General features: G+C 43.4%; 2 protein-coding genes across 2 annotated transcripts in view; both read right to left on the bottom strand.

The window, feature by feature from the left end:
- Nucleotides 1-7,008, bottom strand: part of ndrg4 (NDRG family member 4) — a 31,080-nt gene extending 24,072 nt beyond the window's left edge. Inside the window, exon 1 of the mRNA XM_053426102.1 lies at nucleotides 6,882-7,008. The gene's annotated coding sequence lies outside the window, so the exon portion shown is untranslated. The remainder of the gene's footprint in view (nucleotides 1-6,881) is intronic.
- Nucleotides 7,009-12,155: 5,147 nt separating this feature from the next.
- gins3 (GINS complex subunit 3) lies at nucleotides 12,156-16,170 on the bottom strand. The gene is made up of 3 exons (XM_053426106.1): nucleotides 15,895-16,170; nucleotides 14,660-14,893; nucleotides 12,156-14,008 (listed from the first exon to the last, which is right to left on the bottom strand). The coding sequence occupies exons 1-3, from the start codon at nucleotides 16,063-16,065 to the stop codon at nucleotides 13,778-13,780; spliced, it is 636 nt and encodes a 211-aa protein (XP_053282081.1). The 5' UTR covers nucleotides 16,066-16,170; the 3' UTR covers nucleotides 12,156-13,777.
- Between the last annotated feature and the right edge of the window lie 521 nt (nucleotides 16,171-16,691).

Consider the following 16,691-nt stretch of genomic DNA (forward strand, 5'->3'; position numbering starts at 1 on the left):
TGAAAACTTCCTGAAGCCTCAGAATAACCAAACCAAAGCAGGTTGGTGTTTAATATTACATTTTTAATATTTAAATATAGTCTTGCAGACGGGTTTTGTTGTGTTAGCTGTTTCCATTCCATGTGTAAAGGTCGTGTTCAAGGTCGTCTGGAGAGGAGACGCATCAGAGTCCAGTCTTTTTAGTCCAGACGTTTAGTCCAGCTCCATCTTGGTCTTTTGAAACCAGAAGTGACCATATTTGGAGGCGGGCGGGGGTGGAGCCTCATTGAGAATGCAAGTTCACGACACGCCCACCTGCACCTGAGACCTGCACCCATTGGACGCTACTGTCTGTCCGTAACCAATGCACACGGTGCTTAGTTTACAAAAATGAAAACAATGAATATCGTGCTCTATTGAAGAAGACTTGAAACTAGTGGAGTCGCCCTCTGCTGGTCATGTGTGAGAGTGCAAGTGTCAGACATAACCTTCACTGATTCGTCCGGCTCCTGTCACATGACCACACTACCTGGAGCCTCCATTACGACTGTTACTGACCCTGTTGTCTGTGCTAACAGCTTGTCCCCAGTGTAGCTGCAGCTCCTTCAGCAACAACCAAGTGCTTCCTGTTCACATGCACACGCCCAGTGCACGTGAGTGGTCACATGTTCGGCCTTTTCAGACGTGTAACTATGAACAAGGAATTAAAAAACTGATACGGAGCCAAAACTTTCGTAGAGACAGAGTTTGAAAACGTTGCTTTCAAAGTGGAGCCTCAGTGGTTTCCCTGGTTTTCACTGGGACACCTGCTAACATGTGACCTTCACCACTGGTTCAGCACCGCAGGTCGGGACTTGTGTTTATTTGGCACAAGCTGAATGGCGCGGTCGGATTCTCCGGCCGAGGAGAAAATATTTGTAACCGAGCGTCCAGTGTGGCGGTCGTGTGTGTGTGGATCTCCCACCGAGCGGGGGGGCAGACGCCAGCGAAGGCAGACGGAGGGACAGTGTGTGGCGAGGAGGCCGAGGGGGGGGGGGGGAGTGGCCCCGGCCGGACCACCAGATGTCGAGGGACCAAGCCCAGTGGAGCTCACATGATGGGATGAATGGTTCACTGAAGAGACTCAGGGCTTTAATACAGTGTCCAGTGAAAACAGGGTCATCACCCAGAAGGCCTGGGTTTTATTTCTAAGCAGGAGGTGTAGAGAGTTGAGTGGAGTGTTAGTTGTTGGAATAATTATTTGTGTAGATGTGGATTATAAAAGGAAAAACTATTGATTACAACCTTTAATAGAATAGAATAGAACGTAGCCTAATATAGTTTCATTCTTATCATATTACAATGCACATGTTTTTTTTGCAAACTTCTTAATTTATAACCTAAAAAACACATTTATCCCAGAGGATCAATCAAGTATTTCTGATTCTGAGAACACAAAAGAGTATTAGGAATAAAGTTTGTGAATAAAGATGAAATATGGAGAATTAAGTCGACTCCTCTTCATCAAATCGAGTCGGTTTTACCGTTAATATCTTTGGATTTGTTTCAGTTTACATTAATTTAGAAATATTTTATTAAACATTCGACTTTAATCTTGAAATTTCAAATTTGCTCAAATTTGTCCTTGATATGCAAAAAGTTTAGTTTAGATTTAGTTTGATTTAATTCTTAATTTATTTTCTAGGAACTCATTTAATTATTCATTACTATTTCCTTAGTTATTAAAACCAGAGTTTTCAAACTAAAAGCATTTCCAAAGGAGCCTGACTCTTGTGACGGTCAGTTTGACATTTATCGATAATTTATATTGTCTCTGCAAAATGGAGAATAAAAGTCGTGCAGAATCATGATGATAATGAAGGTGAACAATCAGAATAAATACAGTGAATGAATGAATGAAACAACATTGATTCTAAAAGACAGTTTTTTGGGGTTTGGATGAATTCACCCAGATTACGTTTATGATTTATTGTTTTTTTCAGTTTTCATGTTCATATTCATGTTTCCTGAACAGTACAGCAGGTTTTGAATGGTATCTGGTTTCAGTAGCTGCTGCTCAGTTTCCTGTGGCTGCTCTTATCGCTCAGGACGCGGAGCTGAGTGGAGTTTGAGGAGGTGATAGGGAAATTCACCACACGTGTTATTTTTAGCTCCATGGATCATGAAGGCAGGCGTCTATTTTTGTTCTGTACAAATGAGCCAATAACTGAAGCACATTGTGTCTGTTTCAGAACGAATCTCCGTCCAGAAAAATTTCAAATCTCTGCTGCTGAGCCGAGAAGTGGATTCAGGGTTTCTGTCTTCAATCAGCTGCTGTTCAACACACACACACGGTGAGATTGAGACAGGAAAGTAGAAGGTGTCCTCAGAAAGCACAGAAGGAGGTGAGATGAGGAGCCTGTCGGACAGATCTGCTCGGGGAGCTGGTTCCAGTGGGCACCTTCACCCTGAGGACCTCAGGTTAGGACCAGAAGATCTGATGAACCTGAGTTCACGTCCAGAAGAGGCCTCAAAAGTCAATAAGAGCTCAAAGTCAGTTTTAAAATTTATCACAAGGCAAAGAAGAGAAGAGACGATGGAAAAGTTTTAAATTAACGTCCAATGTGATGGCAGTCATGACGCTTATAAGTCGAAGGCTAATTAGAGAAGCTCATCTGTAGGATTACACAACCATAAACCAAACAGCAGTACACTTCATCATGTATCTCAGATGATCATCTAACGGTCGTGAGCTGGTGGATAAAGAGCTGCAGGTGTTTCCTCCTCTGAAGTTCCTGATCATGCACATGTGATCAGATGGAGATGGATCAGCCTGATTTCATGTTGTGGTGGAAACTCACTGATTCTTCACTCAGCTACATAGAGCGTCAGCAACTGGGTCACATTTGATCTGAAGAACGAGCAGCACCACAGCTCTGGAGCAGTTTGAGCAGCGTGTGTCACCTGGAGCAGACCTGAGGGAACTATCAGTTTCAGGCTCTGGCTCCACTCCCAGTTTAATTCCCACTATCTGTTCCAGTGTCTGCTGTGGTTTTAAAATGATTGTTTTGTCACATGACAGATGGACGACTCCTTCCCAGAGCATATTTAACAGTCATTAAATATGATGGAGTGTCATTGCAGTTGTGGGTGTTAGCCGCTGCTGCAGGATGAGCATGTGACACACTGGACTGACTGGAGTGACAGAATGGAACGGATGGACGGGAAGATGCCACAGACACATCCACACAGGAGAGACCTGGCGTGGCACGGTATGGGGGCGGGTGTGTGGTACGGTGGCTTCACGATCCTACGTACATGGTCTGCAGGAGGCTCTGTGGAACCGTGCAGCCAGCCGCCCTGGGAGGGAAGTTCCACAACAATCCAGGCCCCATCTAGCAGCAGGTGTAAAAATACAAGAGACAAGATCCACTGTACTGGTGCATTGCAGATGCAAAGGCAGAAACAACAATTCACAGAATCACAGGAGGAGACTTCATGCTATGAAGGAGCACAGGAGGTTACATAAGGCAGGAGGCGCAGATTAATAAGATCCTGCTGTGGAAATTAATAATTATATCTTATCTGTCGACATAAAAGAAAAAGTGTCTCGTCCCTGCAGGACCTGGAAAAGTCAGGATGAGGTCATCAAAGCTGCATAACTTGTTATCAGCCACTAACAGCGACTCTGACACCACAGACTGGGATTCACACAAAATCAAACTGGTTTCCCAAACGGACAGGAGGAACTTTACTAATCAGAGCTCAGATCCAACAGAGAGGTCCGGCAGAGGGAACGTGCATCAGCATACAGGACGTGTAGCGACGACAACAACACTGCTCTTCACTCGATGTGCCAACCTCCTTTCTGTGGCCGCTGAGAGGCCGGGGGGGGGGGGGAGATTTGTGGGACGCCCGAGGAGAACGAGGAGTCGTTCCAGAGCAGAGAGCGAGAAAAACACAGCGAGTCTGTGTGAACCAGAAGTCCTGACAATAATACTAATAATGAACTTTATTCATATAGAGCTGATGATCTCTGATTGGTTAAATTTATCCTACGTCTGCATATCGCTTGTTGTGTTGATTTACGTGAATATGAACCATGCTCCTGTTTCTTCTACACATTTCCTCTCATGAATTTAAACTTTCTCACTAAAGTGAACATAGTAGAGTCATCAGAAACATGAACACTTGAACAAACATCATTGAGAGAAAACCTACATAAAAGGACTGATTTTGACGTTTAAGCTTGGTCCATGTCCCATCTGCCAACATGGAGGAGGCATATACTGCCGCCAGCCACCAGGGGGCATCTGAGCTGTCATGTCGTCCATCTTTATTCACAGTCTATGGTGCAGAGACTGTGTGACAGTGTGTTTTATAAAAGTCTAAACTAATCTCCTCGTCTCTCCTCCACGAGTTAAACTGATATTCTAATTGAATCGTAAATAACAGTGAAGCTCGTTTTCAGCCTAACGAGCTTTAATGAATCACGTCCTAATTAAACATCTTCATCAGCTCACATCTGTTTGAAGAGCTCGGTGCAGCAGTTACTCCTGTAACCTCACCACAGTCCACAGGTTGCAGCAGCACGATGGTTATTCAGGATTCATTTGATTTCACTCGTGTGACTCGTGCAGAAGAAACCAGCCGGAGTGAATCCGCTCTTTGTGAATCTATTTATAAACCCGGTGCTGAGAATGTGAGCCGCTCCCACAGGGAAGGCTGGCTCGGCTTCAGTGGCAGATTCATACCCGTGACGAGGGAATGAAAAATATATAAAAGCCAATAAATTGAATAGCTTTAAAACACAATGTGGAAAACGCAGCGAGCAGAGGAGCCTGTGGATGATACGTTACACAACAGGAACATACAAAATGGGATCTGCAGCCACTGGGTTGTTATCGCAAAGTTGTTTTTAAATGAGACACACAAATCTGATCGATGCTCATATTTCTACTCATGATTTAAATAAACAACAACGTTTTATACAGTTTATAGAAGATTTCACACAACATCACACAACCAACTTGACCTTAGAGCGATTACAAGAGAATATATCCAACCCTCTGTCAACACCAGTGAAACCAGTCAGGTCCCACTAACGTTATCACATGTTGTTTCTCTGGCTACACAGAAAATACCTGAATATTTATCTTAATTTAAAAAAAGTTATTCATAATCTTAAAAAGGGAATTAAAGGGATTTAACCCAAAACCATGACTAGAATATACGACAGAGTATTAGGGTAATTTCTCAAAAAAAATTATTGTTCAGATTTCAATTAAGTCATAATACAGTTACTTTAAAAACTGAAATATTACAACTTTTTGTTCGTAGAATTTCTCCAAATCACAGAGTTGTCTTCCTTGGAGTCGCCCTCACACTCAGTTTAACACTTTCATCGCCCTCGTGGGTCTTTTTCTAAATCTAGAATCCAAGCAGCTTCGTCTCCTCTGCTGCTCCCTCGTCCGTTTCAGTCTCTCAGGTGTGATCAGCAGAATTCAGCGAACACCAGTAAAACCAGTCTGCACCAAATTCAATCAACCTTTATGACTCCCACCCCCGGAGGAGTCATCGTGCCCTCACCTCCGTCTGCTGCAACCACACACTCCTCACTGCAGCTACACACCTCTACACTCAGAGCTGTGCTGCTGACCGACTTCAACACATCAAACCAAACTTTATTAATACAATACAAGATAAATATGCTGCCGTGCAAGGGGGATGTGTTGTAATCGCTGTCCTGTGTGTCAGCAGGATTACACAAAAACTACACAACTGATTCCATTGAAACTTGGGATTTGGGCCGAGGAAGAAACTCGTTAACATTTGGAGCAGATTCAATTAAGGGGGCGGATCCAGGAAATTCTTATCTCTGTCTTTAACACTGCGAGAGATGAAGTGTTCAAGAAATATGCAGATAGTTGATGTCAGGGGCGGATGCAAGGGGGGGGGACAGGGGGGGCACAGGCCCCAGCTGGAATCTGATTGGCTCCTATTTCTGAATAGTAAATGATTCACTAACTAACAACAAATATGATAATTTGTTCTCATTTTCTGAGCTTTTTTAAAGTACACAATTCTGTTACACTGTATCAATTGTGAAAACATTGTATTTGTTTATTGTGTATGTTATATTGTATATATATATATATGATACAGTAAATTTCCTGATAGTGGGACAAATACAGGATTCTCTTATTTTATTACTATACTATTATCTTTTCTTAAACTAGGAAAAAATTTTCAAAACATATTCACTGATTTAGAGCTACAGTAAACATTAGAGAAGGAAATAAATCTGCACCAGAATCAGGACTCGTTCATGGAATGTGAAATATAATCTGCCCCTTTATGGACCTGAATTATCCTGGCTCGTATGAAGAGAGATAATATCTGTGAACACATTAAATTATTAAACATTTCTGTGTCCACTGTTTATGCATCTGATCTAAATACATGGTGACGAAGAGGACATCAGCCTGGACGTGGTTATGTGCTGAGTGACCTACTTTCCTTTGGGGTTTAATAAATTTAACCTGTCGAGAGGGGATGGGAGGTGTGTGTGTGTGCGTGTGTGTGTGTGTGTGTGTGTGTGTGTGTGTGTGTGTGTGTGTGTGTTTGGTGGAGGGTGGGGTGCCAAGTAAAGCACACAAAGAGTACAACAGCCTCAGCAGCAGAATTCCGACACGGTGCCAAAACAATCCTCCTTTTAACATCCTCCTCCACCTCCTGTCCTCCTCCAACACAAAGCAGCTCCGGCTCGTGAGAAGCGTCTCTCTCTCTCCACAACAGATAAAGTTTAAAATATTAAGCTCGAGACTCGATTCTGTTCCAAAAAAAACCCTGAAGGACAGTTTCATACACATTCTCAGACAGAAGCAGCTCAAAGAAATGAGATGGATGAAGAGTCACTGTACCTGTGGAGTGGTTGAGCTTCTCCGGTCACTTCAGTGTGGTTCGTTGTGTGTCTGTGTGCGTCCCTCAGGATAATAAGGTCTGGACGAGTGCACACAGCTCAGTTTGTGTGTCCGTCTGTGGGTGCACCAGACAAAATGAGAGAGAGAGGCACAGACTTCATCTCTCCCTCCCCTTCCTGATGATAAACAGAGAGCACGTGGCCTCACCAGTGATGCAGCACAGCGAGGAAGGGGGGGGGGGGGGGACAAGGGGTGACGAGGGGAGGAGGAAGAGGAGGAGGAGAGGAAGAATGTGGAGATAAGACAGGAGAGGAGGCAGCTAGAGGAAAGAGGGGAAGAAAGCTTTGGAGATGAGTCTGGTGGAGAGACGTGTGTGTGTGTGTGTGTGTGTGTGTGTGTGTGTGTGTGTGTGTGTGTGTTTTAAAAGCAGGACACTGCAGCTCTGTGTTGTCGCCCACCAGCTTCAGAATTACTCATGCTTTTTTAAAAACCCTCTGTGGCAACACGGCAAAACAAATATGAAAGAAGATCTTCTCCTCTGAACATCAGAACACAAGATGACATCACATCAGCTCGCAGACACACACACACACACACACACACACACACAGAGACACAGACACACACAAACACACACACAGACACAGACACGCTTTTTTGTGGATTTAGATTCTGTCAGGACAGATTTGTCCGTGTTTAGAAATGTCTGACTCATCCCTGTATCTCTTGTAAATCCCTGATTTCAGGAATCCATGATAAACCTCATCACACAGAACTCAGTGTTGATTACAGGAGCAGAGATTTGAGCAGATCTTGAAACGTGTCCACTTGTTTGTCACATTAGTTCCAGAGCCAGATGTTTGGTTGACAGTGTGAATGTGGGTGTGGTTATTCCCCAGATGTGTCGGGTGCTCATCATCTCGTCAGGTGCTGATGCTGGTTCCAGTTCAGCTAGAGGCAGCAATTAATGATTTAAACCAGTAAACCCTTTAAAAGAAGAATGTTACATTACAGAAGTCCAGGCAGAGAATTTATAACATCAACAGAACTTCCATGTTGTGTAGGGGGCGCTCACGAGTCAGTACAGAATGAATGGGACGTCATTCACTTACAATTTATTTATGTTGTCAATATAAGGGGTAGAAATAACTTTGTGATATCAGATCTGCACCTGTGGACAAAATCTCCCTCCCTATAGGAAAATGCAGGAAAATTTGTATTTTAAATTTGTTTTTTGATATATAATCATTAAAATATCAAATCCTATATTATACACTGCACCAATATATTTGACTTTTTGACTTTTAAAGTAATTACATTTTGCATGTAAGTGTTGAGCTCAATGAACTTGTTTTCTCAATTTGCCGTGCGTTGAATTCTCTCGACCACTGTGCAACAAAAGATAAATTCCAAAACCTGAAATTAGTTCTTTACCCTTGTGTGTGGAAGCATCAATAGAACTGAGTTCTCCCCTTGTGGTCCACACTCAGGGTCAGACCACAGCCTCCACTGACCCAGCGATCCGCCCTCGGGTGAGGCCAGAGACTGTCTCTGTTCTGCAGCTCCACAGCCTCAATCTCTGCAATCTCAGTTCACGTCCATCAACAGTCACGTATCCTCCAAATTCACCTGGGGCAAGAAAACTAAACAGAACCCAACTCGTTCCCTGCAAACACCGGACGACAACGTCCGCTGAAAGCATGAATTAAAGAATAAGGAGGTATTTTTAGAGAAAAGGCTTCTCACTGTGAAAGATGAGTGTTGAAACGTGACAAGTCTGAAGGAGGCGAGAGATGAGACCCCTCAGAAGACACTGGGACGGCCAGAGGCAGCTTCTTAGTGACGTGTTTGTGTCGTGTGGAATCTTCTGAGATGAGTTGACGTGTCACAAAGCTTTAAGATCAAACTCTCAAAGGTCCAGGCTGCAGGTTCCAGGGAGGAGGTGAAGTCTCTTATCAGATCTGGACCTTCTGTCATCGGCTCCTTGAACCACACGACCGACACGAGCAGCTTCTCCTCTTCAGTCATCACCAGTTACTGAATGTGACGGTTATATAACGTGAATGGACACTTACATAGTGTTGCTTTAAAGGAACGTGAAATTCGAAATGGTGACATTGCTCAAGTAAACACAAATCTTCAGTAGCTGGATTTATTAAAATTGTATGTTATCTCCAAAGTACATGAAAAACACACTTTACTTATAAGAAGATATTTGAGACGAACAATTAACAACCTGTCACTTGACATGTTGTTGTGTAAAAATCTCTCTAATCCTCGACACCGTCACCAAAAAGGAAAAGTTTACGTTGTTTCCCTCGTAGTGACGTCAAAGCACTGATTGCTTCAAAATGTCACATTCAAATCCATGAATCTCATCCTAATGAACTCGTGTTAAACTGAATTGTTTAACCTTTGCCGAAACCTCGGTGTTCCACTCGAGCTCACCCGGGGCACCACGGGGGGGGGGGGGGGGGGGGGGGGGGGGGCTTCCAGCAACTCATGGAAACTGATCCCAGCAAAGCTCCGTTTCAACTGTTGCATTTCCTCTCAGCTGCAGGTGAAATGAAACCTGAACAACTTCCCCTCTCGTTAGTGAAATCTGAATGTTGTGGAGTAGAAATTAAAGATACTTAAAAAGATCACTGAAGGACCGCATCGAGGTAAAAGTACTTTGTTCCATCCCACTTCTATAGACCTGAAATACGTGTTTTACTACTTATACGTAGAAAAACAGAAAACAAGGTTTATAAATAACAAGAATTTAGACATTAGATATATTGAGTTTTTAGGGATTTAATCAATGGCAGGAGCTTTGATTTCTATAAATCACATGATGTTTTTCTTTCCCATTATAGATATCTCCTCCTGTTTAAACCCTGTGTCGTGAAAGAAGAGCAGAATAAGGAAGAGAAAGAAAGAAAAAGCAGAGAGGGCGTCAGCAGCGCTGAGGTGTGAGGATTATCTGTATCTGAAGCACCGCCCCCGCTATGCTCCCCCCCTCCCCCCCAGCCCCCCCTCTGCGTTGGCACAAGAGTAACAGCTCATATGAAGCCATGTTATCGTGGCCGGGAAGGGGGGGAGAGGGGGGGGTCCAATGAGCATTATGTGAAGCAGGTGGCAGCAGCCGGGAGGAGAAAATAGGCAGCTATTTGGTGAAGGGTGAGTTGTGTGTCGGACTATGCAGCAGTGATACCAGTGTGATAGTGTGATTGTTGTGGTCATGGCTGCTCTTTAATGTTGAAATACATACGACTGATTATGACCAGATGTGTCGTCCATGATCCTTAAAGCTGTGACAATTAATATTTGATAAATTATGAATGCGACAGCGGCCGACGTGGAACATGAAGGAACATGGAGGACGCAAATGTCCGAGTCAGTTGTTCTGGAAACTTTCTGGAGCTTTGCCTGTCGACCCCCTGGTTCAATGTCCGGATGAGCCCAGGAGAGAAATGAGTTGACTAGTGGATGAGGTTTCTAAAACACAACAGACAGGAAACTGGAAGATAAGAAATATGTCAGGAGGAAAGAGAGGAGTTAGAAGATGAAGACATAAACACGAGGAGATTTGTTTTTGTCTCACTGGACTTCTATAGCGCCATCTTTGTTTGAATCCTGGGGTTCTGTCTATGTGAACCCCAAGGCTTGGTGCTGGGTCCTCTTCTCTTTGCAATATACCTCATTTGATGTGATTATTACTATTACTATTATTTAATGCAAAAAAAAAACAACACATGACACTTTCTGTGCAGATTTCTTCTTCTGTAAGAAACACAGATGACGGAACGCCACCTTCAACTGACCCTTCATCATCCCGATCAATCATCCTCTTCATCACAGTATCTCCTTTGTGTCCCCCCCCCCTCCCCCCCCCGTGTGTGTGATCCATCCATCGCCCCCAAAACCCTCACTCCCCTTCCAACATTCCCATTCTGAGATTAAGCCATAAACTTTCTCTTGTCAATGTGGAGTCAGTGTCCTGCGCCTGGTTTCCTCTGTTGACCGCGACAAACACAGTAAATCATTGTATTTAGAAGTTGACATCATCGAAATTTCCCATGATGCAACGCAAAGACCATTTACAGTGTTATACTGTTGGGCGCTGTCTGTTTACCAGAGCCGGGCTGAGGACGCTGCTGCTCATCCGACCGAGCGCAAGAGTTTATGCTTGCGCTCGGGGATATTGTCCCCATATCCCCAAGCTCGGATTGGGACAAATAATATTGTCTCAAAAATATCCATAACAGACTTTTTGAGAGGAAACTTTTACATTGTTTTGCACCTCAACTTATGTTTCACTCTTTGTTTTCTTTCTTATAAAACACTGAACAGATTTGCACAAAACTTGAAAGAATGTTAGTTCAGTGAAGATCAGGAAATTACTTAATCACTCTCTTAAACATTGTGAGATAATGTTTCTCTGGGAATAATTCATGGATCCTGATGAAAACGATCAGATATATTCACAGGACTGATATCTACGTGTGTGTGAAATGTGTTGCTGCTGAGTTGTTCCTCGAGGACTGGATTCCATTTTGCACGGTGGTTGTTTCCTGTCACTTCAGGTTCATAGACTCACGAGAACCAACTCGTCCTCAGAAAACACAGAAGAGCTCTGATCTCACAGTTCATTTTCAATCCTCAGTGCATTAATTCAATTCACAGAAAGCAACAATATCAATAACAATGCAGCGGTGTACTTTAATACATTAGTAATGAGCCCAGTTACTTAACAAGCTAATCAGCTACTTAGAGGTTAATTGGTATATGGTGAACTGGTGGTTCTGCTCAGAATAGAAGTTCTGTCTCCACAGGGAAAATTATAGAATAAATAATAGAATAATATCATTTAAATGTCCTTACAATCCAGATACATGTAGAAAGTGAGAACACAGGGGGAGAGAGGGAGACAGAAGAAGCTTTGGACCCTGTGTACACAAACGCTTTCCCAACAAATACCAAATGTCAGTGGTCCTTAAAGGAGACAAAAGCCAGAGGCAGCATTAGTGTCTTGTGTGTCAGCTTCCTGGACGCCCCCCCCCCCCCCGTCTGCCCTTTGCTGGAGCTGGAAGCAGCGAGTGTTCACCAGGAGCCGCAGACAGGTGTAATGAAAGGCCTGTAATGTATCTGCCTGTGGAGCCAGGTAATCAGACAGCAGAGGTTCAGATCCAGACACAAACAATTCACACCGCTCAGATTTCTCACAATAAATAACAACAACTTCATATAAAACAGTTACACAAGAGTCAAAAGGTGAAAACAAAGAATTAATGATGTGAAATCCAACTAATTTAATTTCACAAATAACACCAGGAGGCAAAAAAGCCAGGATTTACAAGAGGAGGCTAAAAACAGCTACACATTTATTTCATGAATTTATTATTTTATTTTAACCTTCTACGACCGATTGCGTCACCTCTGTGAGATTGACCAATAGATTGATTGACAGCTGACAGCACCAAGTCACAAGAGGTGAAGCCTCAGAATAAAAGGTAAACGTGACAAAGCAGAGAAGGGAGGAGTTTTAGGTTTTGTTTTCACTCTTGTCCCCGACAGTTCGTCACAAGCACATTCCTTGGATTTATTTTCTGGATACGAGTTTCACAAGCTGCCTCACAACCCACATGTGGTCGCACAACAGGACATTAAAACAAGAGGGTGACAGGTCAAACAGTCTTTATCTACCTCCAGCCTGAAGAGTCAAGAGACAGAAAATCTTCACAGCAGTAAAACAAATGTTGGAACTTTTTGTGCGGCCCTCCCTTTCAGAACAATCCCATATCAGGATCAATAGTTTCAGCCCCGAGGCAACATCGATATCCTCATCAGCAGTGACCCGCCTCCCCCTGTCCATCGTCTGACCCACATTTAACACTTCAGCAAACAGCTGGGCCACCTCACATGTGTCTAAACACGCCTTCACTAACTAATCCATGTGTGAGCACTCACAGCAGCCGGATGGTTCTTTGACTGTAAACACAACAACAGCAAACAGGCTTCTCCTGACTTGTTGTGTTGTCGGCATTTAGCTCCAATTCATCTGTGACAAAGTGCTGTTATCAAGTCAACAACACTTCCCTGAAACAGAAACAAAATGGATGTCACCATGTTTCTGTGTTATCACAATCACGACTCTAGAAATGCAACGTAACTGCAATAAGCTACGTCACAACCAGAATAAAGATCCTAGAATTTAGCTGGATTTATGGGATAATGAGGGATAAATTAATAAAAACGTGAAATGAAATGAACAGATGAGTCGTGAACTAAATGTTCTATTTCGGTCTTATTAAAATCCAGTGGGTCTTTGAAGTTTACCATCTGGAAACTTTCACACGTTGGCACTTGAGTTTCACCTCTGGATAACGAGCGGCACCTTGACCCGGACAGGAAGCTGGTGATATCAGCTTCTAAAGGCCAAAACACTCACACACACACAGTACACTCAGAGTGTGTGTGGACAACCCCCACCCCCCACCCCTGTGACACTCAAAGGATTAACACTATAGATAATTGGAATTTAAACATTTGGTGTTTGTTAAATAAAAAGTCCACTCTGAAGGTTTTTGATTTTGAACATTTTAAGAATAAAGAGTCTTGAAGAAGTAGGTTCTGTATAGTTGATAACATTTAACATGGTGGACAACTCACAAGGTCAGATTGCATTTAGGATCCTGGTTAATGAAACACTCCACTCAGCTTCTCCTCAAGTGGACGTGAAGTGAAAGTGACAACAGAAGTAATAAGTCCATATTGTAATCCTTGGGTAAAGAAATCTCACAGTATCCTGTTGCTGTCGTACTCCAAAGTACTGACTGAAGTACTGACTGAAGTACTGACTGAAGTACTGACTAGACTTTGACATCTTTCTACTGCAGGTCGGGGGTCGGAGGTCAGTGTGGGCCATCGGCCATCTTCCTCTTGCGGTAGTTGAGAACCAGGCTGGAGGCGGTGAGCTGTCCTGCCTGACCCTTCTCCCAGCTCTGGAAGCCGTTGAGTCCGCTCTGCCCGGACTTGAACAGACCTTTCTCCAGAGAGTCCAGACGCTCCACCAGAGCGGACGTGTCCTCGTTGTAGGCGTTCTGTGAAGAGTCCATGGTCCTCCGGAACCGACCGATGAACGTCTGCAAGGAAAGACAATAAAAACAGAGTCACACACACACAGTAAAAAGAGAAACTGTTGAGGTTTTCAAAAGATATTGAGCGGTTTCCAGAAATGTGAACTGAAGCTCTGGAATCTCGTCGTCTTCCTAAAATGAAAAGCTCCTCTTTTTTTATCCTGAATCGTCCGTTATGGGTTAGAATCACTCGCTGGGAGTTCACTGGACAACTTCCTGCTGCATTCTCACGTGGGCTCACTCAGAGATCTTTGGGACATTTAACAATGCGGCTGCAGGAAAAGTTTTTTTTAAAGTCCACTGAAACAGATTCTGACATTTGTTCTGACAGAGGATTTTCTAATGAAGCCATTTGTAAATCTTGGGATGTTTGAAGCTATGAGGACGTCTCATCACAAACATCAACGTTCTAGTTTGTCATGAGAGTCAGACTCAGTCTGCCCGGTAACAGCTGCACCACACAACATGTATGCTCACATGTTTTCTGATCTGATTACGCCCCCTAGCTGTGATGTATGAAATAACTATGTCTATGTGAGGCCGATTATTTCATACTTTTGTTTGGATTATCTCTTGCAGAGTATTCAGGATTTAATGTAAGTTCTCCTCTATGAATGAGCAAAACTCTTTTATATGAATTATTGTTAGAATCTTCACCTGCAGCAGCGTCTGTGCAATATCTGGGTTCTCTGGGCTTTCAAAGTGCAGCATCTGGGATCCCAGGCTGTAGTAGTAGGGCCCCCTCTTGTGCAGGTCCACCACGTTGGGGTCGGCGTTGAACACGGTCCTCCAGCCCTCTCTGTAAACCTTCGGCAGCTCCACGGACAGCACCCTCCTCTTCTTCTCATAGAGACCCTTGGACAACCACAGAGGAAGCTCCATCTTTGTACCCTGAGAGGAAGGACATCAGAATTTAACAGGTTAGACAATCAATTCAATGCTGACCATCTCAGATTTTCTGATTTTCTACTTTGTATAAATTATATTTGAAATAAAAAAAAACACTTCAGCTCATATCTTCTTTCTTTCTGAGATATGTAACCTTAAAAAAAAAAAAGGAGTCACTCACAACAATCAAGTCTAGAAATGATAAAGTTCACTGGTTGTTTCTTTCTAACTCTTCCTGACACACACTTGATGTTTTCAGGGATCGTTCAACATCATTAAATGTCTTGAACTTTTAAATGAGTTGGCCTACAGCTGCATATTCAAGTTATTGATTGTTGAATATTCAAGTCAAGAATTCCTTTCATACTTTGGAGCTGGACAGATTTCTGAGGCATTAAAAATGAACAAAAAGAGATTTCAGACACATCTAAATGACAAATTCTACAATAAAAAAAATCAATTACCAATTAATTGATGGTTGATTGAAATATGACCTTAAACCAAAGTATTTCTGAACATGATTGTTATGGATCTGGCTGTTTTCTTTAATAGTTATCATGACTTGTTAACTTTACAGTTATATTTATGTAGTCATGTGCTTCTACATGTGAAGACACGTGTTTAACTGTCCTGTGTTTTACATTATCACGTACAATTTATTCAGATCAATAACACTTAGGTTTCTAAACTGTGACAAGTACACTGTGTAAATGTGCAGTAACCAAACAGAAATCTGCATTTATTTTAATGTTTAATGATTTTTACTGGCACGAGTGTTGATTGGTTGATTATAAATAATATAAAGTGAGATTTATTTATTCTTTGATATTGTTTATAAGACTTTCCTCAGTCAGACCAAAGCGAGGAGGGAAACAGAAATATCTCAAGTTTGTTGTTGTTTCTTCACAACATTAAAAACCAAGCTCAGTTTGACACGTGTGTTTCTTCAACATGACAACGTTAAGAACACTTAACCCGGGTTATCTCCCGGGTTATCTCTCTACCTCCACGATGTCCTGCGTGTCACTGGACCTCTCCAGGAAGCCGAGCCGGGGGAAGGTGCACTCGATCCGGACCGGAAGCCTCTCGTGAGACAGCAGAATGTCGTCCAGGGACAAGAAGTTCTCCTCCATCCCGACCCCGGCCTGGACCGGGAAGTACGGCTGAGCGTCCATCTGCGTGTGAGAGAGACAGACCGAGTGAAGCCGCCGGACTCGAACCTGGAGCTTCCTCTGTAGTGTGTTCGTCTCACTTCCTGTTTGAGGCTTTGGCGCCAGGACCTACAGACCAATCAGAGCGCCGCAAAGAGATCTAGGCCAGAGCAAACGATTCGTGGACAAATCAGCGCGCTCCTGGAAGGTCGAGGGTAGAGCAATCGATCCTAAGTGATGGACCTGAGGATGAACAGATCTTTACTTTGAGGGCCCGAGCAAACTGTTGCCCTTTTCCATAGTGTGTTAAAACGTGGGGAAAAGAGGAAGTGAAGGAGAGGGGGAGGAGCAGAGATCTGTTTCTGTTCAGAGGAAGTGAATCTGTTCTTCAGTCTCTGGCAGCAGCTGAAAACCGAGGCCTGTCCTGGAGAGAAACACCATGTTAGCTGATTCCCTGGAGGAGCTGAAGAAGACTGGACTCCAAGCTACTCCTCAGTGGATCTACACACTACACACATCTACACATCTACACACATCCAGCTTCAGGATCCGTCCTCTGAGGGACTTTGAGGACGTGACAGCAGCTGTGTCCCAGGTCAGAGGTCGACTACAGGACATTCTGAGTGAGACAGAGACAGAGATTTTACAGA

Source organism: Pleuronectes platessa, chromosome 7 (assembly GCF_947347685.1).
Source record: "Pleuronectes platessa chromosome 7, fPlePla1.1, whole genome shotgun sequence".
In the NCBI taxonomy this organism is placed as follows: Eukaryota; Metazoa; Chordata; class Actinopteri; order Pleuronectiformes; family Pleuronectidae; genus Pleuronectes; species Pleuronectes platessa.

Excerpts from the sequence above, each read along its gene's own strand:
- gins3 (XM_053426106.1), bottom strand. The coding sequence starts at position 16,065 with ATGGACGCTCAGCCGTACTTCCCGGTCCAGGCCGGGGTCGGGATGGAG. Across the intron at positions 14,894-15,894 it reads ACACGCAGGACATCGTGGAG|GGTACAAAGATGGAGCTTCC; the intron begins GTAGAGAGATAA and ends CCTTCCTCTCAG. Across the intron at positions 14,009-14,659 it reads TTGCACAGACGCTGCTGCAG|ACGTTCATCGGTCGGTTCCG; the intron begins GTGAAGATTCTA and ends CTTTCCTTGCAG.